Raw genomic sequence first — 26,340 nt, forward strand, 5'->3', positions numbered from 1 at the left:
AGAGGAACAACCATAGCCTTAAACTATTCTATTGTTAAAGAAGAGAGACTGAAAATATATAAGCAACATATTCAACTAAAAATGAACTGGAAAAACAAGTTGGGAAGCTAAAACAAAGTATGGTGAAGAAATCAATTTAAATTAAACAGAAATTAACATATTAATTTCAAAAACATAAAAGTAGATATAATCATATCTAAATATGATAAATATGATATCTAATCATATCATAGAAAAATCAATGGCTTCCTTTAGAAAAACAGTGACTAGAAACAAAACAAAATAAAACAAAACTATATAAGTAATGATAAAGTGGAAGCAGAAGAGACTTTTCAAGTTAAAATAGTATGTACCATTTTATGCCATTGAAAACTAGATAAAATGAACCATCTTCTGGGAGGCTATAAGTTTGCAAAATTGACTTAAGCAACAAACACTCTAAGTAAAAGAATAGCCACAGAAGAATTCAAAAAGTATATCAACGATCTGTCACCAAAAAATTGTTTTAAATTTTGCATTCGTCAAATATTCAGGAAATGGGTGATTGTTGTGTTATTTAAATTATTCCAGATTATTGAAACAGAGAGTTTATCAGATAAATTTGGAAGACTTTTGTAGCACTTGTACCAAACCCGGATGAAGATAATACAAATTCAATCTCACTTATGAATTTAGATGCATATACCCTAATGATTACTAAATCAAAGCCAGCAGTGCAATAAGAGAACAATACACTATAACAAAATGGGCTTTGATTTAGGAATGTAAGAATGGTTCAACATAAGTTCATTATTTTAACTGGTTAATGAGATTTTAAAAATAAAAAGTTCATCCCATTATGTACCAAAAAGGCATCTGATAAATTTCAACAGCCATTCCTGATTGTAAAACCTGGGAAACATAAGAATAGAAATATCTTTATCAATACAAAAGTATCAGAAACCAATGCAATATCATGATAAAGGTCAATGCTCTATAAAAATTAAAATCAAGAAAAAAATCAAAACCAAGACAGGACGTCACAGCCTCCATACTCTCAATCTTTTATCTGATGTAATCAGACAACGAAAGGAAATGAATAATAAGTGTTTAAGAGAGAGAACACACGATACAATAGTCTTTAAGAAAATAAACTACTAGAATTAATAAAGGGTTCAGTCGTAAGCTATGCCTAAAAAGGCACTTTCCTTTACACCAGCAATAGCTTATCGGCAAATGTGATGAAAAAAATCTCATTCACCATATCAATAAAAATTACTCTCATTCTCAATTACAATGGAAATTATGAAATACCCAGGAAAAAAAGAGACAACAACAAGAAAAGTATAAGGCTAACACTAAGAAAATGATAAAATCCCAAAGAAGCACATGAAAAAAAAGACCTAAATCCTGAATGGAGACTCAGTTGGGTCAAGATGTTAGTCTCCAGAGATCATTTATAAGCTTAATGTAATTCCCCTCAGAATTCTATCTTTTTCCAAATTATAGACAAAATAAATTACAGATTTCTCACAGACTTAAATAAGAATGACTCTATTTTAAGCCTTTGTTTTTTACAGATGGGGAAATCAAGGCACAGAGAGGAAAAGTGCTCTGCCCAAGGGTACACAGCTAGAAATTAATACAGCAATGACTCAAACATAGCCTTTCCTACTTCAATACCCGCGCTACGTTTTAAATTTATTTCTGACAAAAATTGCATATATTTGAGGTGTACGATATGATGTTTTGATATATGTATACACTGTGAAATGATTACCAGTTTCTGCAATGAAACTAATTAACATATCCATCACCTCCCAGAGTTACCTCTGCGTGTGCTTGCGTAGATCACGAGATCTACCATTAGTCACTGTGTGTAAAAACTAAAAACCACCCAAGTATCAGAAAAAAAGGAGAGGTTTTTTTTTTTGCATTTTCTTTTAATCATGGGTTTCTTTCTTTGCTTGACACCAGGGCCAGGAAATAACAAGGAAAAACCTAACAGCTCTGCTGACATAAAAATTTTAAACTTTTGTATGGGAATTAAAAAGACACCAGAAACAAAGGGGGGAGAAAATGACAAGAGTAAATATTTGCAACGTTTATGACAGTTACTAGCCATACAATGCAGAAAGTTTCCACATGTCAATCTTAAAATAATCACACACACACAAAAAACAAACCCATAAACAGGGAGTTCACAGAAGAAACCGACAAAATATGAAGAAACAAAAAGATACCCAATTTCCCCACAATCAATACAATTCCGTTTTATGAAGCCCTTAAAAAAGATAAGGTGGATTTATTTGCACTCACATAAAAAATGTTCACGAGATGTTACTGAGTGAACAAATAAAGTTACCGAGTACTACGCAAAGTATGACCCCGACCTACACGAAATTTTAAATGTGTACATGTTGTGATCAGAGTTTGAAGGGTATATACTAGTTAATGGCGGGAATTGGGGGGAATAGGATTATAAAGCGGGGGAAGGTGGAGAGAGTTTCATTTTCTGTTGCATGTGATTTTGTAGGGGTTTTTTGCAACGTACATGCCCTTCGATAATTTATACGTATTAATTTTTCTAATAATATGATTGAAAGTGCTATGCATCGGAAAATCTGCAGAAACACATGGAGCAAATTATAAATTACGTACATTACGTATTACACATCAAAATATATATATATGAGATAAGCAAGAAAATGTGAAAAATACAAGGTAAAATAATAATGTTTATATTTGTATTAGGAGAGGGGAGTGCAGAAGAAATACACTTAGCTGTGAATGATTATCTCTGGGGCCTGGGGCCGCAGAGGCCTTTAAGTTTTACTTAATATGGTCCATCTCGGTATTGTTTGACAAGTGGAGGAAAGCCGTGCCTGTCAGTCATGCGTAAATTAGTGAGATGTGCACCGGCCTGGGGAGGAGAAGAACGAGGTTCTGATGCTAACTCGGTCCCTCCTCCTCTCTGAGTGTCCAGTTTTCTCCTCTATAAGGTTGGTAACTCTATCCAACTCCTCAAGGCCTCCCAGTTCTAACAAGCTATCATTTTACGATTCTACCGAAGTCAAATTTCATTCGTGAAAAAAATAACCCTAATGGTATTTGGAAACTGCCTAAAAATGATACCACCTCACGAGCGACAACATTTCAAACCTTGGAGCGTTCCCTAGTGACATCCTCGGCGCCTGTTGCACACCCGTTTCGATTGCTTGGCCAGATAATAATCTACGTGCTGATGGCTGGCAGCAGCCAGCAAAAAGTGTCTGGGGTTTTGCACAAGAGGAATGACCTCTGGTGGTTTCATGATCTAAAACAGCACAGGTCAAATTAGAAAGTGTTGCTGCTGTTGTTGTTGTTGTTATTTTGTTTGTTTTGTACTTTTGTCAATACACAGAAGGTAGACATTCAATTCCTCCTTTGACACGGTTCTCTGTTTTTACCAGTTCACAACCCCCCCCACGCCCCGCCCCCCCCCCTTTCCAACCCTCTGCCCCATAGGCTCCTTGTTAGCGGCACTGACTCTCAGAAAGATTGTAACGTTCCTGAAAGCACACCAAAATCCAATTCTGCTCACCATTAATCCTTGTCTTCTCCAGCCCTCCACAGTACAATCGCCTCTCTATTTCATTCATTGCTCTCCCATCTACAACCTGCACATATTCGCAGTCAATCGGAGAAGTAATTACTTTTGTACGGGAGCCGCACAAACCAACTCTTATTTCCACTAGACACACAAATATCAATTAAGCATAAAATTCAATTTAGCATTGAAGGGGCTGCTGAACCTCCCACCAAAAAAAGAGAAAAACACCCAGTCCTGTTCTCGAACAGGATTTCAGGCCTCGCTTTGTTTTTTTTTTGTTTGTTTGTTTGTTTTTTAAGGGGGGAAAGGCAAGAATCCCTCCGAACAGTTAAAATTGTCCTATTTTTCATTCTGGGAACAATTTGCTTGGTGCAAAACTTAGGTTAAAAGCTGCAAGAATATATCTAGGAAATTTAGAAAAGGAAGTTCCACATTTTTCAGGGAAAACAACTGTTTTCTGTAAATCAGATAAAAATGACCATCTGAAGAGTATCGCTTGGATAGTAAAGGTAGAAACGTATTCAAGGTACGTGAGGTTTGGTAAGCATTAATTCTGCAAAAATAAGAAACTTGGTTCTGGCGACAGACACTCCTGGATCAGGCAACCATCTGAAAGGCCTATGCTAACAGAAATCAAATATTGCAAAAAAAGTGAGAATCCTATTTCTTTACATAAATAATCAAATAATTTCTCCTCTCTTATAATTGTTTTTCAAACACTTAAAATTTAACAAAATCCACTATCCTGGCAAATATACGAGAATCCTCCTGAGCCAAAATTGCAGGAGGACATTGTGTCTTGGGAAATGGTCCTCCCTTTACTGTTCCAAGTTCTGTTATTCTCTTAATGACCTGGTTTTCATTTGAAGTTGTGTGTGTGTGTGTGTGTGTGTGTGTGTGTGTGTGTGTGTGTGTGTACATGTATACAATACATCCACACAGACACAAATGCCCACATACCTGATACAAACAAGGGGGCTGGTCCTTGACCGGCCTGTCTTCCTTCTCTTATTAATACAACTTCTAATCACACACCAGAGCCTATAATCTTGAACTTTGAAAAACAAAATACATTCATCGACGTTTGAAAAGTAACCCCCAAGAAATGCATTCCTAAATCCTTTAAAATAAACAAATTAAGCGTCCAAGAATAGGAATTCAAGGAGATTTAAATTTGAATTAGCTTAACTACTTTTGACAAGTTTACACATGAAAGACACCAAGATTGTATGTACTACTTGCTGCTTTAAGAAGTTTCATTCTGTCTGTCTATATAAAAAGTTTCGGCCAAAGTTAAATCAATCTCCTCTACTGATTTTCAACATTAGACAAATACCCAGCCCTTTTTTTCTTTTCTTTTTTTTGAACCCTGCTTTCAGCCTGACTTTTTCCCCAATTGAAATTCAGGCCCTCAATGGTTGGTTTTTCTTGGTTCTAAATGTTGATAAAAAAGGGTTTTCTCCACTCCCTCAATTTGATGTGACAGGCTTCTGACATGAATAATGGAAGCATTTCTTTCACAGGCAAATCAACTTAATTTAGCAAGCCTTTATACTCTCAGTGGGCAAGCCACAATCCCCAAGATTCCATGAGAGCCTTTAAGTTAGACGAAATCTTTAGAATTTGCAGAAAATGTATAAAGTAAACAACACTTATTTTGTCACAATACTTGAATAACTTTTATGCAGGAGTTACAGATGAATATATTACTTCCTAATCAGATCTTGATTTACAAGCAATTTACAAGCTCAAGGGAAACTAGCCCTCAGTTACAAAAATACGAGAAGTCTCTACACAAATAAATTTTAAAGCCTAAAGATTGAAAACAAAACACAACGAAAAGCTGCGAACACAAGAAACAAACACCCTCTCCCTCTGAAAAACAAACAAACAAACAAAAAAGACAAATAAAAACCATGACACATATACCTTGCAGGGCCGGGTGGAGTTTAGAACAGCATTACAGAAGAACTATTTGGAACAATCCTTTTAAAAAGCAGAATCTTGGGAGAACTGAAAGGGCAGCACTAAAAGGAAGAGATGCTACAGTCATTTCCACTTCCAAATTCAGGACACAGTTATACGCCCTGAGAACATCTCAGGACAAAAAGAAGACACGGTAATAATGCATTAGTGAAAGAGGGATGGGACTCATAAGAATAAAAACGAAGACATATGCCTTCTGACTTGGCCATTAAGGAATGACTAAAACATGAAGACTCAGGGTGCAACAGATTTTGCATTAAAACAGTCTCTAACAGAATATGGAGGTTGGCATTTGCCCTCTGGCCTCCTGTACCGTTTATCTATGGGGAAGGTAGGAAGAAAGGAAAGAACACAAGACTGGGAATCTGGAGAGCTGCTCCCAGCTCAGCCAGAGCATTTCCTGTGACCTTAGACAAGTCGCTTCCCCTCCTTGGGCCTCTGATTCCTCTCCCGTGCAACGAGAAGGCAGAACGAGGTGATCGCTCAGGTTCCTTCCAACTCTAAAATGCTCGATGTCCATACCCCCCGTGACGGAAGTCTAGATGAGTAGTGATAAAAGTACCGAGTGACCGCTTATCATTCATAAGTCTTCAGGAGCGCTTACAGCTCTGGGATCGGGGCTCAGTAGGTTTAGTTTTGGATCCACCTTGAGCTTCCTCTGGCAGCTTTCCATCATTTACTGTCGGCCAGGATCTAAAACCCAGTATGCTTGTGTCTGCCAAGAAAGCCCCAGCGACTGAGAGTCTCTCGGAGCAAACGCAGTTTTTATCCGAAACTGGTTTGCTTATCATCAATTCCTGAGGTTATTTACAAAATGGCAAATGACAAGTGGGAAGGGAATTTTACCCACGTGCCCACTTTTTGCAGGACTGTTGATGTATATACAAATAAAAATACAACTCTGGCCCGATAAAATGCTCTTTTAATAAAGGCAGCTTCTGTTTTACTGTTATTTAAAATTTTTAGGATGATAGGTTCAAGTAAAAAAAATAGCTGCCTTCCTTAATGCCGGACTTCTCACCTTATATTTGAATCTCAATTTACACGTTAGTGTTGTGAGATTTATAAACTGGGAGGCAGCTGTTACAGTTAAAAAAAAAAAAAAAAGATGCTCTAAATTTCATATAATAAACCTACAGTGAACTATTTTCACATAAACATTACCCATGTTTAAAAAAAAAATACACACTCTACACATCTTTAAGCCCCCTCTCCACCCCCTCTCATAATTAGCTAATCAGCCAATTAGGGATTCCAACAATTACAAATGTCAGAGAAGGTAGAAAGGAAAGAAAACCAGGAACCTATCAAGGTAGAAGAAAACCCTTTTACTTTAAAGGGTGTCCACCATTAACCTCTGAAGAATTCTACTCCACCTTGACGAATTTGTTATTCCCAGTCTCGACCCCTCCCACCTTCTCTCCCTATTATAATTGTTAGGTCAGTTAATTGGCTGATTAAGGACACATTGGAATTTTTATTAACTGGCAATTAGAGTGCGACCCAAGGCATACAGAAGCCCTTCTCATTGGGAGTGTCACTTGAGTTACAAAGATTAAGAAAGTCAAATGGGTTGTAAAGTATGGTTTGGTTAATTCAGCCTTCTTGTGTGGATGTTTTAGCATCATCCATAGCTTTAATATCATCTCAGGTGTTTTCAAACCAAACTGCATCTCAGAGCAGCATTTAGTCTCCAAACAGGAAAAACAAAGGGGACGAATATTGTGTCATCACAAGCCCTAGATATGTTTCCGTGTGCTACAATAACAATGCCTATAGGGGTGCCTGGGTGGCTCAGTGGGTTAAGCCTCCGACTTCAGCTCAGGTCATGACCTCGCGGTTTGTGAGTTTGAGCCCCACATCGGGCTCTGTGCTGACAGCTCAGAGCCTAGAGCCTGCTTCAGGTTCTGTGTCTCCCTCTCTCTCTCTGTGCCCCTCCCCTGCTCACACTCTGTCGCTCTCTCTAAAAAATAAATAAACATTAAAAAAAATTTTTTTTAAATAACCAACGCCTATATTTTATTCACAACACTTGTCTTCTTTCTATGCAGGTCCATTCCAATAGAAGACGCAAGATCCCCCTTCGAAAAACCCACAGGAGTATGATACATGACAGGCCCTAATCCCCTCGAGGCAGTTAAATCCTCTGACGGTGCCTTGTCATAACTTCTCTAAGACAAGGTGGTGCTTGTGAAGTTCCACTACACAAGCCAAGGCAAATGCTCCCTTACAGTACAAAACCAGTTTGTGATATTACCAGAGAATGGGAACTTGCCATTAAAATTATGAACCAGTGAGGCAGAATGGAGCATATCAATAATCATGTGGGCAAGCAGTTGCAGGATGTACATGTGGAACTGGTTGGATAGTCCCAGAACAATGCTAGAGGCAGTATAAAGTAATAGTTAAACCCAAGAGCTTCGGATCAGATACGGCCCAAGTCAAAATTCTGGCTCTACCAGGTACTTAAAAACATGACGCTGGGTTAGTTGCTCAGCCTGCGTGAGCTTCAGTTTTTTCATCTAAAAAAATGAGGATAATAACAGAAGCCATCTCATAAGTTTAATGGACGGATTACAAGATACTGCATGCAGACTTTATTTCAGTGCATGGCACATAGTAATTGTTCAATAAACAAAAGCTATGATTGGCATGACCGTCTTTCCTTGTTCAATTTACTGGCTGTTTGAGTAAGCCAAGAGGCTCACGGGAACGTCTGCTGTTCTGTAGATGGTCTGAGAACTTAGGAAAACCTATAGGACAGACATCAGAGAACACAAAATCCCAGCGTGTGAAGGGTGGAAAGAGTTTGACCGTGGTTAAACCCAGGATTGGGGAAATGTACCATTCCTGACAGCTAGGTCTGAATCAGGGTGACAGGACCGGGAAGGCCGTGGGGCCTGTCCAGTTGCTGAGGCCTGCCAGTTATTCACAAAACCTATTGCACTTTTCAAGTGAGCCACATGGAGAATTAGACCAGACAACTCGGCATCCCACGGGCACAGAGGTTAAAAGCATGGACTGTGGAGCCAGACTGCTTGGGTTGTGGTTTGGTTTTGTTTTGTTTTTAAAGACTTTTTTTTTTTTTTTATGTAATCTCGACACCTAACGTGGGGCTCAAACTTCCAACCCCAAGGTCGAGTTGCACACTCTACCGACTGAGCCAGCCAGGCACCCCAATGGGGTTTTCTTAAGTAAACGCTACCCCCAGTGTGGGGCTCAAACTCCCGACCCCAAGATCAACAGTCACATGCTCCACCGACTGAGCCAGCCAGGTGCCCTGGACTGCTTAGGTTTTAATTTCTGCTGTCACTAGCTGTTTGACCTTAGGCAATGGAGTCAGCCTCTCTGTGCCTCAATTTCCTACTCTGTAAAAGAGGGGACGGTATGAGGTCCTCACTTGCAATCCACGTTATACAAATGAAATGAGTTCATGTTTGTAACTCTTCAAAGAGCGCCTGGCAAAAATGCGCTTTATACAGATTTCTGTTAAATTAAATAAATAAATACAGCCTGTGACAGAAATCTATATAAGGCGCATGAGTGCTTATGAGACATGATGATGGACTTGATCCTTGCAGCAGCTGTGCAAGACGGCAACGAGATGGCCAGCGGCCCGAAAAGGAAGACAAAAATGGAGCCAGGAGTCCAAAAGCCGGTACCCGCTTTTCTCGTTACCGGCTTAATACCCCCACGCCACACAGGGACATACGGTACCCGTCACCTTTGTTAGTCCCCTAACCAGAGACGGAAAGGGTGGTAAACAGTGGGCAACGCTGGAAAGGCAGTGAAGCCTATCTTTGAACCTTGATTCTTTCAGAACTCTCCCTCACCTCAGGAGTTACTTTCTCCTTTCCCTCCAACACCCAAGTATTAAACCCACTCCTGTAAAAAAAAAAAAAAAAAAAAAAAATTCAAACGGAAACACAGAATGTTAGGGTTGGAAGGTCTATGTCCAAGTATTATGCCCTCATATTATAGATGAGGTCACTGATGCCCACGGAGGGGAAATGACTTGAGTTAAATGATCAGATTCATACTTTTTTTCCAATCTCTTCAGATTCAGTATCAAGTTGCATTTAGAGAAGAACAATGGACGGCTCTCATCCCAACATTGGCCGTTTGGATTCTTTGTAGACCGGCATGCCTTCCGAGAGTTCAAGCCAAATGCCGCTTCATGAGTTCTGATGTGCTGTTTGCATGGGCCATGCCAGTGCAAACCGAGTGTCCTGGTCATAACATCTTGGCCTTGTTCTTTTCCCAGATTTGCATCACTAATCTACGCAAGTGCCATATAGTCCAAGGGCATCTGGGGGATAAAACTACACAGGAAATGTTGCCCTTTCGTGGTCCTGTTTTCTCGATGGAAATTTAGTCACTATGGCAAATTTCTCCAAAGCGGCGTTTTTACTCCAATTGTGAACCTGAAGGATTGTTAATCACATGAGCAAGGAACGAGTAGTGCGCGTAGTAGCACGGAAGCAAAGAAGCAGTCGGATTTAGAGATAAAAAAAAAAAAAGGAGATTGTGCATTGTGACCGCAGTCGATAACACATGGTGACTATAGTTGATAACACCATACTGTATAATTGAAATCTGCTAAGAGAGCAGCACTTAAATGTTCTCGGCATAAAAAATAAAGGTACATGTGTGAGGTGACGAACGTGTAATTAACTCGATGAGGCGGGGCGGGGGCGGCGGAATCCTTTCGCAATGTATATATACATCAAATCATCAGGTTGGACACTTTAAGTATCTTACAATTTTATTTGTCAATTACACCTCAGTAAAGCTAGCGGTGTAAAGAAAGAAAGATATTGCCGAGTCCAACCTTCCCCTCATTTTATATAGGAGGAAACTAAAGCCCAGAGAAGGCAGAGCTAATGAGGATTGACAACCCGGTCTCCCAACTCCTGGTCCAGAGTCCCCTCCCCAGCACAATTTTGTGTACACTTTTCAGTTTATATGAAATTCCTTCAGCAACAAATTTATGAATTGAAGTGGGGGTGAATCATGTCATCACAGGGTACACTCCTGGGACTTAGCCTCACTTACATTTCATAGTCTCTTCTGTACTAAACATGTTGCTTTCTCCTCTTGGGCAGAAAAATACTATAATTTCAGTTAAAACCTTTCCAGGAATTCGAAGCATGGGAGGTGGATGTTGCTAGGGAATGCTAATAAGAGGTCAAAATAGCACTCAAACCCTCTGTGTGTCAGAGCAGAAACTTCCCAGAAATATTTACTCAGCACTCTACCTTTTATTTGAAAATGCTTGATTGTATTCAATTAAGAAGAGGGCTCTTTTTAGATAACCGTACTGCATTTAGTGAAATCCAATCACATAGCATTTTAATAGTACATTTCTTCCCCTAATTTTCCTAGTTATCTGCTGATCTTAATTTTCCAATGAAAACCATACATTAACATTGCAGTTTTGAACAAAATGAATAACATTTCTTGCTATGTTATAGGTCAATAGTTAACGCAGCCCAAGTTTCATTTCTCCCCCATTAAAATTGCTTATTTGCCTCATCTCGATGTATATCAAATGGTAATAAGATACGGAATATATAAGGTTGTGACCCACGCCAGTGGGTTTTGCTGTTTCTAGGGTTTTCTTGTTAATTGGTTGCATTGTATGTCAGATCCGATTCTTCTACACCATTGTTAAGGCTGATGATTCTTCAGAACACCATTGAAAACAGGACTAGAAGGAGTTTCACCAAAACAAGGAAGCAGAAGCGAAATTTCCTAAAGGCAGAGCAACGGTTTTTACTTCTTACTTCTACGGTTTGGAAAATACAATGCATTCCATCCTGTGAAACTCATTGAATATGAAAAAGTGTTTTACCAGGGGGAAAAGGGGGGGAAAAACTACTCAATTTGAAATCCTGCACTGATTTCAGAGGGTTCAGGTTAGAACACATTTCTGGAAATAGAAAACTGACATATGAAGAAAGTCCTCTTGCCAAATTCAAGAAATACCTGCTCCATGGAGCTATGTATCCTTTACTTCATTTAATAAATGTCTTCCTTACCTATTGGGTATAAGATATTTTGGTAAATGAAATTTATGCTAACCCCTCCAGAGGAGCTCACTTTTTGAACCAATGGAATAATTGTTTTGCGATGTGAATAATCCCTCCTAATTTATCCATTGTTAGTGCTTGGATTTTTGTCCATTAAATTCCTTAAAAAAAAAAAAAAAAGAGCTAGCCTATGTATTCTTATCTCTTAGCACTTGAAGGATAGGACTTGGTTAAAGTGAAACAACAGCGTAGGGGCAAGGTAAGGACACTGGCCAGCAAGTCACAAGACCAGGGCTGAATCCAGCTGTACCACTTACCAGCCAAAGGACGGTGGACAAGTCAGTATACCTCGCCTGGCCTCCATTTCCTTACCTGTAATAGTGTCAGATAAAGAAACATAAAGAATCAAATGTAATGATCTATGCAAAAACACTTGTTAAACTGTAAAATGCTAGACGAAAAAAGCTGATAATTAGTAATATCAATTAATTAAATGCTCCCTACTCCCCCTCTCAAAGCCAACAATGGAAATCAAAATCAGGAGTTACTGGGGCACCTGGGTGGCTCAGTCAGTTAAGTGTCTGAGTTCGGCTCAAGTCATGATCTCACGGTTCATGGGTTTGAGCCCCGTGGTGAGCTCTGTGCTAACAGCTCAGAGCCTTGAGCCTGCTTCAGATTCTGTGTCTCCCTCTCTCTCTGCACCCCCCCTGCTCCTGCCCTCTCTCTCTCTCTCTCTCTCTCTCTCTCTCTCTCTCTCTCTCTCCCTCTCCCTCTCCCTCTCCCTCTCCCTCTCCCTCTCTCAAAAATAAATAAACATTTAACAAAATCAGCTACATAACAGAAAAGTCCCACATCAAAGAACATCATTTTAGGGGCACCTGGGTAGCTCAGTAAGCATCTGACTCTTGGTTTTTCAGCTCAGGCCATGATCTCGCGGTTTCGTGAGTTCGAGCCCCACATCAGGCTCTGCATTGGCAGTGCAGAACCTGCTTGGAATTTTCTCTCCTCCTCTTTCTCTGCCCCTTCCCTATTTGCATTCTCTCTCTCTCTCTCTCTCTCTCTCTCTCTCAAAATAAACAAATAAAACTTAAAAAAAAGAGCATAATTTTCATCAAATAGCCTATGGTTAGAGCCCTGGCTTAAAAAGGAAATGAACGTAGTCAGGAAACACCAGAAAAGCAGCATACACTTGGAGCTAACTTAGCCTGTATGTAGTCTCTGACATGGGCACCAAGGGCCATGTTGTCAGGACAGAAAAGAATTTCATCGAAGACTGACTCCGTGCAGAAAATGTGTGTAGACATGAAAAAATGCTCCACATCACTCATCACCAGGGAAATACAAATCGAAACCACAATGAGATACCACCTCACACCCGTCAGAATGGCTAACATGAACAACTCAGGCAACAACAGACGTTGGTGAGGATGCGGAGAAAGAGGCTCTCTTTTGCACTGCTGGTGGGAATGCAAGCTGGTGCGGCCGCTCTGGAAAACAGTATGGAGGTTCTTCAAAAAATTAAAAATAGAACTACCTACAACCCAGCAATTGCACTACTAGGCATTTATCCATGGGATACAGGTGTGCTGTTTCGAAGGGACACATGCACCCCCATGTTTATAGCAGCACTATCGACAATAGCCAAAGCCTGGAAAGAGCCCAAATGTCCATCGATGGATGAATGGATAAAGAAGATGTGGTCTATATATACAATGGAGTATTACTCAGCAATCAGAAAGAATGAAATCTTGCCATTTGCAACTACGTGGATGGAACTGGAGGGTATTATGCTAAGTGAACTTAGAGAAAGACAAGTATCATATGACTTCACTCATATGAGGACTTTAAGAGACAAAACAGATGAACATAAGGGAAAGGAAGCAAAAATCATGTAAAAACAGGGAGGGGGACAAAACAGAAGAGACTCACAAATATGGAGAACAAACTGAGGGTTCCTGGAGGGGTGGTGGGAGGCGGGATGGGCTGAATGGGGAAGGGGCACTAAGGAATCTACTCCTGAAATCATTGTTGCACCAGATGCTAACTTGGATGCAAATGAAAAAAAATAATAAATTGAAAAATGATAATTAATAAATAAATAAAATTAAATGTGTGTAGAAAATCCTCAGGTGATCAGTGAACTTCAACTCCGTTACATCTATTTCAAATTTGATTTTGTATATGTTGGGAGTAATTCATTAGACTAACTGACTTGAAAATACTCGATCCCTCAAGGCTCAGTTCAGTTACCTCTCCCATAACCAGCTCCTAAATCTCTTCAGTTGGAATTAAACTCTCCCTAGTCTGTGCCCCTAATACAAGTAGTATGCTCCAGTATGGCTAGTTTCTGCTAGAGTGTGTGCGCATGTACGTGTGCACATATGAGTATTTATATGCTCGTGTACTGCCTCACTCACAAGAGTATAATCTAAGCTCCTGAGGTCAGGAACCATGTCTTCGTCATTATTACGTATCTTTCACAGCATCTAGCATAATGCCTTATATAAAATAAGTTGTCTCTCAGTAAGTACTGCCGATTGTTAAAGGGAATGAGAATCATACATTTACTGTTAAGGGAAGTATTTCCTTTTTTCTCTACTATAAAACTATCTATTTCAAGCTTTACGGTGTTCCCCTCCTTACTGAATCTTGTAATTCCGAAAACAAGTCCGTGCAGTAATAGCTGACCGCAGGCATATTTTGAAAAAAATGGAAAAATTAGAATCATGATCACTGTTCTTTTTTTAATGTTTTCTTTTCTTTTTTTAATGTTTACTTACTTTTGAGAGAGAGAAAGCATGAGCAGGGTTAGGGCAGAGAGAGGGGGGGACAGAGGATCCAAAGCGGGCTCGGAGCTGACAGCAGCGAGCCCAATGTGGGGCTCGAACTCACGAACCATGAGATCATGACCTGGGCTGAAGTCAGACACTCAAGCGACTGAGCCACCCAGGCGCCCCCATTATCACTGTTCTTGAAGCAAAAGTGGTTGACGATCTCAGATCTGACAGTAGGGATTTACATTCTGGATGGAGCTGAGTATGGTTGTTGAATCCCCTGAAGGGAGGTCAGCATACTTGAGTTATCATAAGCTCCATCCCATCTGGAGGCTATGTCCATTTAGGACAGCGTTGTCCAATGCAGGAGTCGCTAGCCACATGTACCTTTTGAGCACACGAAATGCACCAAGACTGAATTGAGATATACTATAAATATGAAACACATACCAAATTTCCAAGACTTAGTACAAGTTTTAAAAGGTAATAGAAAATATCTCAGTAATTTTTATAGTTGCATGTTGAAATGAAAATATTTTGGATATGCTGCATTAAATAAAATATAGTATTAAAATTAATTCACCTTTTTCTTTTTCTTTTTTTATTATTATTTGTTAGTGTTTTATGTATTTTTGAGAGGGAGAGTACGAGCAGGGGAGGGACAAAGAAAGAGGAGGGTAGAAATCTGAAGCGGGCTATGTACTGACAGCAGCAAGCCTGATGGGGGGCTTGAACTCACAAACTGCAAGATCATGAACTGAGCCAAAGTCAGCCACTTAATCGACTGAGCCACCCAGGCGCCCCTCTTTTTATTTTATTTATTTTTTATTAAAAAAAATTTTTTTAATGTGTATTTATTTTTGAGAGAGAGAGGGAGACACAGAATCGGAAGCAGGCTCCAGGCTCCAAGCTGTCAGCACAGAGCCCGACACGGGGCTCGAACTCAAGAACCGTGAGATCGTGACCCGAGCGGAAGTCAGACGCTTAACTGACTGAGCCACCCAGGGGCCCCTTTTTATTTTTATTTTTTTTAATGTGGCTACTAGAAAATTTACAATTACATATGTGGCTTGCATTATATTTCCACTGGTCAGCACTAAAACTGGAACATCCCCCGCCAAGAGAATGTATCATTAAAACAACCTGAATGCAAACAATTAGCACATCCACCAGCTGCTCTTGAGACCAACAGGAACCCCGACAACCAAAGGGCTATGACACAAAGCACTGATACGAGGCTATGTCTTCATCTTCAAAACATCTGAGCCTGCATCTGAGCAGGGAATAGCAGTTCCAGATGAAGGCCTTCCAAGCCGAGAAGAGAATTACAAAATTTTCGAGAGGTACAGTGAGAACGGGCATTCTTGAAGTTTCAGAACAAAACCCCAATATTTGCCAACTTCCCTCGTGCTGACGTGAGGCCACAACAAACTGAAGAGGTAAAATAAAATCCAAATGCTTTGCATGAGGTAGCACAGTGTCTTGTACCCTAACGATGTTTGTCGGAGTGAATTGAATTTGGAAGAGGTTGTCTAATTGGATTTGATCTCTTTTTAAGCTGAAGTCAATGAACCAGGGTACGTCCATACACAACCCTAAAGCTCTCCACTGAGTCGATTAACATGTATTGAGGGTAGACACTGTGCTCTCTCGGCCCTTTATATAGCAACTACTGGATCTCTGCTAGGGGGCTAGCTGCTACAGGGCAGAATCAGGCATAAACTTAACCTTCATTGCAATAAATACCGCCTTGTATCCAGGTTTCACCTGGAGCAGGAAGGCTCCTGTGGCGGGGCCCCTGGAGACGGCGTCATAACAGTCTTCGACCATTGCACACCCTTGCGGTGGATACATTTTAGCATCCGTGAAGATTTCAGTGCCACGTGGAAGGCACAGACAGCACCTGAAACAGGGAGTATTAAAAAGAGACTTGAAGAAATAGGAAGAACTCATTTAACTAGACGGGAAGGGGGGGGGGATCCTTTTAAAATGTATAAGTACATCAAATTATTACACTGTACACTTGAAATATCTTTCAGTTGTGTTTATCAATTATACCTCAATCTAAAAAAGCATAGGAAGAACCGATTTTTAACGAAAGGGAATGTGAATGCTGAGAGAGCGGCCCCGTTCAATTACACGTAATTTCACTTAAAACGTGAAAAGCCAAAAGCAGTATCAACAGGTCTGTTCAGTTAATTCAGTGAAATATAAAAAGGAAAACATTCGACCCAGGCATCTGGCATTGTGAAAACAGACGAAGCAGCTGATCGATCTATTTTCCACAGGTTGTACGGACGTCCTGTAGGCACAGACTTAGTCTGCGGCTACCGCCTTCAAAGAGGTAAAAATCCGACCAGATATAGTAAAGTGCAGGTGGTCACAAGTGACCCGGTAACCTCTGTTCAAACTTTACCCATATTAGGACACTCTTACGCCAGGTTGTTCTGAATGAGACCCAAATGTATTTATGTATTTCCCTAGTCTTCTTCACCACCTTCTCGTGTACTCGTGAGCAGTTTTCGAGGAGACAAGCCACTATTACAATGTTGTCAAGGCCCTTCTCGTTTTCTAGTTCAAATCCTCGTTCATGCTGTTTGCTAAGTACTTGTTCCCTGTGACAGCTTTCAGCCAAACAGAACGCTCTGAATGCTGCATTCCAAACCACTCTGTCCTGCTGGGCTCTGAGCGAAGCAAGCTCTTCAAACTCCATCACGTGAACTTTTCACAGGGAACAATCTCCCTCAGACAATTCCATTCAGAGATACTACCCGTGAAACTGGGACTCGGGGAAGGGGTGACATCACAGGCTTCCCCTTCTGGCCAGGGTCATGACCACCAAAGTTGTATTTAAGAGGCTCCCACGTGGTTTAGCACATGATTTTCTTAATGATCTAACATTGCCCCCAACTTTCCCATAAGCTTCCAATTTCAGATATTCATACTTAAACACAAATTTGGGTACTCGTGTCCAGAAAGCCCGGGATTTCAAGAAGAATGAGAAATTTGCAACCAGGGCCTCTATTACTATTAGGAGTAGGAGGGTAAATAGAAAACATACTATATAATATGTGCCATATGTGGGGGTTTGGGGCAGTGTTGGGAATCATAGAAACAAACACTATTATATCCAACCAAGAGACTGGAAAAGAAGGGGGGGGGGGGCGGGAATTCGATTGTTTTAAATGTCTAAAACCAAGGTTTGGACACAAAAGCTTCAAAAACTGCAGGATTATTCCACTGAGATGGACACCCAGTTTGCCTGCAGTCAGGTAACAACAGAAGGAGAATAGCACACCGGGCTATATTTCGAGGAATCTGGGATTGTTCTGCAGAAAGATCTGCCTGGAAACTCCTGAAGGAGGCTTTGGACTCTCCTAAAAGACATTTAAGATGAAGATAATAATTCATGATCCCGGATGGCTTCCATATCGGTTCTCACCAGAATTGGGGCACGGGTACTGGGTGGCCATCCAGGCCCCCTTTAGTCCAGTGAGTCTATGAACCCTTCTCTGTGTAATATCCTACCGCTCAATTTACTATTTTTGAAAAAGAATAGAATGCCTCAATAAGGGGGCATTTGCCTGTAATTGGTTTTTTAAATTCTTTTTTGAATGCTTATTTATTTATTTTGAGGGCGGGGGAGGGTGAGAGAGAGAGGTAGACAGAATCCCAAGCAGGCTCCGCACCATCAGTGCAGAGCCCAATGTGAGGCTCGACCTCGTGAACCGTGAGATCATGACCTGAGCCGAAATCAAGAGTTGGATGCGTAACTGAATCAGCCATCCGGACGCCTGTGAAGATTTTATTTTTTAAAAGTAATCTCTACACCCAACATGGGGCTCGAACCTCCAATTCCAGGGGCACCTGGGTGGCTCAGTCGGCTAAGCATCTGAGTCTTGGTTTGGGCTCAGGTCATGATCTCGTGGTTCGTGAGTTCGAGCCCCACGTGGGGCTCTGTGCTGATGGCATGGTGCCTGCTTGAGATTTTGTCTCTCTCTCTCTCAAAAATAAACAAACTTTAAAAAACTTTTTTTTAAAAATGAGAACGTTGTAGAAGGAAGGTAATCACTACCACTGTCTATTGAAGTAAATCACAGCTCAGAAAGTGCCAGAGCTTGTGGAGACCTTAAAGATCACCTAACGTAATTAACTCCTTTTTTCATTTACCAAAAGCTAAAAAGAGCTAAGTTGCTCAAAGTCACTTATTGGGAAAGTCAAAACTTAAACCTGGGGGTGGGGGGGCCTGGGTGGCTCAGCCAGGCAAGCGTCCAACTCTTGGTTTCGGCTCAGGTCGTGATCTCACCGTTTATGGGTCGAGTCCCGTGTCGGGCTCTGTGCTGACAGCGCAGAGCCTGCTTGGGATTCTCTCTCTCTTCCTCTCTCTGCACCTCCCCTGCTCGCTTGCTCTCTCTCTCTCTCTCTCTCAAAATAAATAAATAAACATTAAAAACAAAAACTTAAACCTGGATCCCCTTGTGCTTGCCACTGATGCCTGAGACACTACAGTCATAGGTACAGATGAGGAGGAGTGTTAACTTATTTATATGCTACACTTCTTTGAGGAATGCCCCATAGAATGAAACCACTCCTCCAGAGTTCTGTTTTGACCTTTCCTTCCCATAGTATAACCGTATGACAAAAATAATTCTTTCGTTAAAGAATACAAAAGTATGGTGTAACGTTGACCATGGCTTATTAACTCACGCGTGCAGTGATGGAGATTCTTACACACGTCCCTGGGAAAGAGACCCCGTTGGGACGCGACTCAAGGGTTTGTAGTCTAGCGGGGCGGACAGACAGAAACTGACAATTCCCGTGGCGAGTCTAAAATGAGAACTCTGGGGAGGGGCATTTAACCCCCACTTGGAAGGATAAGGAAGGTATTAAACTATAAAAAGTCCAGAGGCCAGAGAGGATAGAAAGGTAACTTCAAGTAGCCCACTTGGGCTGGTGGCTAAAGGGGGGTGGTGGCTAGGGATGACCTATGCTCCCCGAGTACACCGCTCAAACAGCCCCCCGCCAATAAACACGAGGCAGTAAAGACAGAGAGCCCTGCCAGAGTGGCTTTCACAATACAAGTTTCCTAGCCGCACTCGATCATCAGCATATTAATTAAAAGGTCATACGCAATATAACTAAGGGTGGTGCAGTGAAGTAAACAATGGACCGGAACCTGGTATGGGGTGGTAGTCATGTAGCCCTCCCTGGCGAGGTCAGTTGTCCCCACTTGTAAACTGAATAGTTGACCCTGCCCTAGATGATCTTTAAAGGTCTCTCTCGGCTCTGAATTGAGGAAGGATCCCATCATGCCCACGCTACTAGAAGAGGTCTGGAAACCTCCATAAAGGCCAAGGCTGATCAACGACCCATCCTCCCCTGATCCCCTACTCAATCATCATTTCATAAACAGCAAAATGATCTAATTGCAACGCTTCCCAACTCTCAGTTCATAAGGAATTTTGATTAGCGACCAGCGGTCTAATGGATAAAATGTTCAGCTAGAGGTTGGGAAATCAGAGCCTTTCCTCAGGCTCCTATAAAAGGACAAAAATGAGGAAATTTTATTTAGTAACAAGTGTTTGACTCAGTCTTCTCATCTGTACTCCTCAAAGGAAAATTTGTGAAATATGCAAAGTGAGACGCGCCTGGCTGGCTCAGTTGGAAGGGCATGTGACTCTTGATCTTGGGGTTGTGAGTTCAAGCCCCACGTTGGGTGCAGAGGTTACTTAAATAAACACACTTTTTTAAAAAAAGAGAGAGATGCAAAGTGATGATAAAGAAGTACAAAGAGAATCACTTGAAGCCTGCACAGAAATTTCACCAACAATGATCCATCTTAAATTGGCTCCTTGAATCAGTCACAAATCTGACAATGGGGTCCCTTGGGTTTCAGACTTCTCTGTGGTTCTTTAACCACAGTATCGTGGGAATTGGGATGCCAGTGGTGTTACACGTTAAGGTCACAGGACTGCTGATTGTCTCAACAACCCCTTCTTATTCAGGCCTTTCGATACAGGATAGACAGATAGAAACATATATACAGACAGACAGGCAGACAGACACATACAAATTAGCTCCTAGAATCAATCGCAAATCTCACAACGGGGGCACAGGAACTTTAGACTTCACCGTGCGTCACAATCACTGAGGCCTCCTCCTGAAAGCAGGTCACATCAGGGACCCTCCTACTGACATCTTAATTCACCTGGAGGTACTAACTTCATAAGCACTGAGGACATTCTCAGGGGAGGTGGTCACGCGACTGACCACTTTTCCAAAAGCTTTATCTAATAGTTGGAAATATGGGTAATGGTGTGCAGGGGAGGAATCATTGAGAAATTCGAGCCTGGGCTTCAGGTGCCCTTCCTGGGCAGTATGTAAACAGAAGGGAGAAGGGAGACATCTCTGCCTGAGTCTGGATGGGGGCTTACTCATCCACTCATTTAATAAATATTTACCGTGCACCCAGACGGATCAGGCGCTGTGCTCAGCACTAGGAATTACAGAAGGAAACAAAACAAATGAGGTCCCTTCCCTCACCCCGACATGCCTTCTTATAACTCTTCATACCTACCTGTTAATGTTACCACAGTCGCTAGGGAACCTGGGTGGCTCAAGTGGTTAAGCGTCCAACTTAGTTTTCGGCTCAGGTCATGATCGTCGAGCCCTACGTCGGGCTCCGTGCTGACGGCGTGGAGCCTGCTTGGGGTTCTCTCTCTCCCTCTGTCTCGGCCCCTCCTCCATTCGTGCTTTTTTTCTCCCTCTCTCTCTCAAAATAACTTTTTTAAAAAATAATAAAAACATTTAAAGTTTCCGTTGTTCCGGCAGTCCTGCATGCCCAGACGGCCAAATGATTCCCCTGGAGGAAGGTTCTGGAACACAAGAAGCAGGAAGAACTAGCAAAGGGAAGTCACGGCTATTGTGTTACTTCAAGACTGGCCCTCCAAGAGATTCTATAGCTAGAACTGAAGGCTTTCTCAGTCTTTAAGAAGCAGTACAGAAAACACACTGGAGATGCCTCTTACCTGGTATGGTCTGAGGTGTGGGACGGTAGGAGTTGAGCAAAGGCTTCCCAGAGAAAGCCCTATCAAGGTAAACATCTCCACAACCCTGATTAACCAAAGGGCAATGTCCCCAGTAAGAACACGCTACAGGGAAGGACGCCTGGGCGGCTCAGTGGGTCCAACTCTTGATTTCGGCTCACGTCATAATCTCACAGTCTTGAGATCAAGCCCCTCATTGGGCTCCACACTGAGCACGGAGCCCACTTAGGATTCTTTCTCTCCCTCTCTCTCTCTCTGTCTGACCCTTCTCTCTCTCTCTCTCTCAAAATAAATAAACATGTTTAAAAAAACGAAAAAAAGAACATCCTACAGGGATACCCTGTGCTATCCCTGCTCCAGAGTCTCCCTGCTGGACATCCAGGCCTGCCGCCATCTTCCTAAGGGGGTGGTATCATCCCCTGCCCTAGGAGAGAATCTAAAGTACTGGGCCAGGCATCTGAGACCCTGAGATAGACTTGGGCCCCTGCCTCCCCTACCTAGCTCCTATGATCCCCCAAACACACTTTACTGCTTTCCTCCTTCTCAAACTGTTAGATATCCTTCCCCTGTTGGTATTCCCTGTGCCCTTTGTGCCCATTTTTCTGGGCCCCGTTCAAATGCCACTTCCCCCAGAAGCTGCGACCCTCTTGGCAAGGAGGGCCTCTGTCCTCTGAATTCTTCTGCACAGTCCTTAGGTGCTTGTCCTACAACTAGAAGTGCTTTCTTGACTACATTAATTTACCTTCCAAGTTAGGATCTGCTCCTTGAGGACAAAGACAGTTTTTATGGTTTGTTTGTTTTTACATCCCTTCTCAGGGCCTAGTACAGTGCCTAGGTACGCGCGGAGTGCCTCAATGGCAAGTTTTTATCCTATCAGGGAATTCACTTTATTTTATCGTATTATTTTAGCGCATTGCTTGCTTACAGATCTACTCCAAAGGCCACGCTAATGAAACGGAAACAACTTTCTGATACGAACCTAAAACCAAGATATTACTCATCTATCGACAATACGATATATGCTGGCTTGGGGAGAGCCTGGGGGAGACACCACCCCTTCGGCAACCTCACTGCCGCGTCCCCCACCTCCAGCCCACCCCTCTGCAGAACCACGCTGACCCTTTAGGTACCCCTAAGGACTTTCAGTTCCAGATCTTTTCCATTTGTATTCCCCCGCCCCTGTATTTTTTCAAGCCAGGGGAGGTAGATCTCTCACGACTCCAGTAGTAAGGAGGATCCCTCAGGCAATTTCAGGAACTCCAAGGCTGCCCTACTATGCAGAGTGATGATCCTGGGTACTCCTGAGCTACACACACTTATAATACAAGACCTGGGATATTTAGACAAGTTTCAACTATTAGAACAGTAGTTTCCTGTTCAAACAGAGATTCTCCTTTCTGATTTCTAAATTAATGTTTTCCTGGCTTCTTCTAAAACATAGTGGGCTTTAACGTTGCACTGACTTTTATTTATAGAGAAGGGAGAACATTTACTGAGTACCTGTGGGTGTCACGCACCGTGCTACTTAAAATATGGACGTCATCTTATCCTCGTGACTCCTGTCGGAGACACACAGTTCCATTTTACAGATGGAAAACGGAGGTCAACCGACACGAAGCGATTGGTCCAAAATCATGCGGTGAAGTTGTGGGCCTGGGGTGCTACCGTTGGTCCTTTTAATACAAAGCTCATGCTCTTTTAGTTGTGTCCCGCCACATCCTTATACCAAACCCAGGTCAGTCTGACTACTCCGTCTTCCAATTCAAAACAGAGATCACCAAAAAGATGTAACCACAGAAAAAGGAACTTTTTACATTCCTAGGAACAAGGAGCACCACTGGGCCACCAGGACGACCGTCTTTGACCTCAGGATCTCAATCGTTGGCTTAATTTTCCTAAAGAGCACGGAACTGACTCAGCATCAAGTATTACCTGCCCAATCATAACAGGACCCCTTTGCACCACCACACAATCACCAAAATAAGCAGCTATTTCTTTAAGACAAAAGCACCTCACTGCCTAATATGTATTACTTGGACACTCTGTACAAATTATGTGCATAGTAAAGTGGAGCAAAAATAGAAAGCTGCAGATTTCACCAAGGTGCCAAGTTTTACGTTTTGATAACATGTAATCGAACTGGCAAAAACGTCTAAAGCAAAGAACCTAACAACAACGGATAAAAGTATCCTACAACCAAGTAAACACCTGTTAGTCCTTCCCCTTTAAGAATTTTAAATAAGGTCACATTTATTCACTCAACAAACATTTATTGAGCACCAGCAACTGTACTCGGTGCTAAGGAATATAACTGTGAACAAGATAAACCAGGCTCCCGCTCTGACCAAATATTTCTGGTTTCTTCTGATCTTGCTAAACGACTACATAATACTTGTTCTCTGCTAGGATTAGACGTTTGGGAAAGTCAGAGTCATCCGAGGCCTCTTGTAGAGTACTTTAAAAGTTTCTTTACGGCGTACTTGGCAGAAATCTCTGTTGAACTTGGAGAAGAAAGAGACGGTCGCGAGTGTCCTTTCGCCGAGCACGTTGACAGTCGGGTTAATGCTCAAGTAAGATGGCGGCTGGTGGCCAACGACGCCGTTCAGAACAGTCGGTTGCGCTTGTGGGTTGGGGAGCCTGTGACACTGTCACTGCACTGGGCCGAGGGGCGCTTGCGGGTCCCCCCGCTGTCCAGGCGGAGGGCCAGTTCTTCGGCGTTGAAGGGGTTCGAGTCGTCCTCGAGGAGGCTGCTTTTCCGGCGCCCGCCGCCGGCCACGCTGCCGGCGACACCGCTGGCCTGGGGCGGGGACCCGGGTGCACCGGCTCGCACGCTGATGCTGGCCATGGCACCGCTGAGGCCATGCAGGGCGATGGCCTCGTGGAAAGGCTGCAGGTCGACCTCGACGGCCGAGCTGGCATCGGTGGCGGCGGCCGGGCTGGTGGCCGAGGCGGGCGGCTTCGGGGGCGTCCTGGGGGTGCGCGGCGGGGGCGGGGCGGGGGGCACTTTGCCGCACAGGAAGCTAATGAGGTCTTCGCGGAGGATGATGCTCCGGCCCTTCTTCACCCACTCCAGCACGTCTTTGATGCGACGCTGGTAGCCAACCTGGACGCCCAGGTCAAAACTTCGTTGGTGGGCGTCCCCGCTCTCTTTGTACAGACTGGTCACGGCCATGGCCGCGTTCTGGAAGGGGTCCCACACGGACAGTCCTGGCTGTTGGCAGCCGGGATCCTTGTAGAGCTGGGCCACGGCGGTGGCAGAGATCTGGAAGAGGTGCCACAGCCTCTGCTGCTCGCTCTTGAGCCCCGCTGCCTCGGCGGCCGCCTCGTCCTCCACCTCCGGGGGCAGCTGCTCCTCCTGCTCGGCCTCGGCCAAGCACTGGCGTTCCCACTTGGAGAACCAGTGCTCCGCGACCTCGGCCTCGCCCTCCTTCGGCTGCTCCTCCATCCTCCTCCTCCTCCTGGCCGCTCTTCTCCTCCACCGCCGCCGCCTGCTCCGCCTCGCTCTTGCTCCTGCTCCCGCTCCCGCTCCCGCTCCTGCTCCTCCACCTCCGCCTCACCTCCCGCTCCGCGCTGCCCTCCTCCTTCTGCGGCCGCCGCCGCCTCCTCCGCGTGCGCCGGCGGGCGGTCGCGCGGGCGGCGGGGCCCCGAGGCCAACTGTTCCGGCGCGCGCCGCCCGCGGCCCCGGTGCACGCCCCGCCCCGCCCGGCCCGGCCCCCAGCTACGCCGCGGAGAGAACTCCGCAGCCGCCGGCGCCGCCTTGCTGCCCCCTTCCGGCCCCGCGGGCCGCTCCTAGCGCCCCCCCACGGCGCCGCGGCCTCCCCGCCGCCGCCTCGGTCCCCGCCGCCGCCGCCGCCGCCGCCGCCGCCGCCGCCGCCGCGGCCCCGCAGCCCGGCCCCAGCCCCCGCTCCGCCGCCGCCGCCGCCGCCGCCGCCGCACCGAGAACTCGGAGGGGGACCGGCTGCAGCGCTGCCCCAACGCGGCGCCTGCCTACCACTTGGCCCCCTTTTCACACATTTTTGAGACTTGTCGCCATCGTCCAATGAGCTGATCAAATTTTACATCCTATGTTGCCAGAGAGGATTATGGGGCAACTTCATGGTGTCGATCACATCCAGGGCGCCGATCCGGGAAGGCCGGGGGGGGGGGGGGGGGGGGGTAGTGGAAAGGGCATGGCTCCCGTGAAAGGGCAGGCGGTGTGAATCCCTGCAATGCCTTCGACACCGTAGGTACCCAAGAAAAGTGTTTTCCGTGGGTCGACGCGGTATTTTGCGGAGGAAAGTCCATATAGCATAACGCGCCCTCCCCCCTGCCACGCTCCCTCGGCCTCAGTTTCCCCAAGTGCCAAATGAGGTGGTTGGATTAGGTCTCTGGAAGGCACCTACAGCCGTGATTTAGAACTTTCCCGCTGGCGCTGCAAAGCACCTCTTCTGGGCTAGTTGCATACTTATCAGATTCTAAGAGTCATGTCAGAAATGGTAATGATTTTTTTTTTCCCCTCCGTATTCTTGCAAGGTTTTTGGTCATTAAAAAAAAAAAAAAAATGGGTTGGGGGTTTTCTGTGGTCTCCTTTCAACTACTGAAAATTCCAAGATGAAGAACTTGGGGGGGGGGGTGGGAATAGGAAAATGAAATCCCAAACACGCTCTAGTGTAAAATTCTGCCTTTTAGGAAAGGAAAAAAAAAAAAAAAAAAAAAAGCTTGCCTAATTCAACACCCATATAGCTAGGTAAAACATCATAATAATACCAAAATTAAGCTACACCTAAGAAACCACGGTCTTTTCTCTGTTCAGTAACAACCCTCCTATAATGATGCAGTTCTTTTTCAGTGCAGACAATTCCAGAGCAAACTGTGTTAACAGAAGAAAAATGATCACTGAGCTAAGGATAACATCAAAAATGGGAGAAACTAGCATGCAATAATTTTTTTAA

The 26,340-nt window shown here is 43.7% G+C and overlaps 1 protein-coding gene across 1 annotated transcript; it reads right to left on the reverse strand.

Moving 5' to 3' along the window:
• Positions 1–23,648: 23,648 nt before the first annotated feature.
• HAPSTR2 (HUWE1 associated protein modifying stress responses 2) lies at positions 23,649–24,968 on the reverse strand. Its single transcript, XM_081794202.1, has one exon. It carries the CDS (start codon positions 24,852–24,854, stop codon positions 24,012–24,014), a length of 843 nt encoding a protein of 280 aa, XP_081650328.1. The 5' UTR covers positions 24,855–24,968; the 3' UTR covers positions 23,649–24,011.
• Positions 24,969–26,340: the final 1,372 nt, after the last annotated feature.

Source organism: Panthera onca, chromosome X (genome assembly GCF_046562875.1).
Source record: "Panthera onca isolate mPanOnc1 chromosome X, mPanOnc1 haplotype 2, whole genome shotgun sequence".
NCBI classification, from domain to species: domain Eukaryota; kingdom Metazoa; phylum Chordata; class Mammalia; order Carnivora; family Felidae; genus Panthera; species Panthera onca.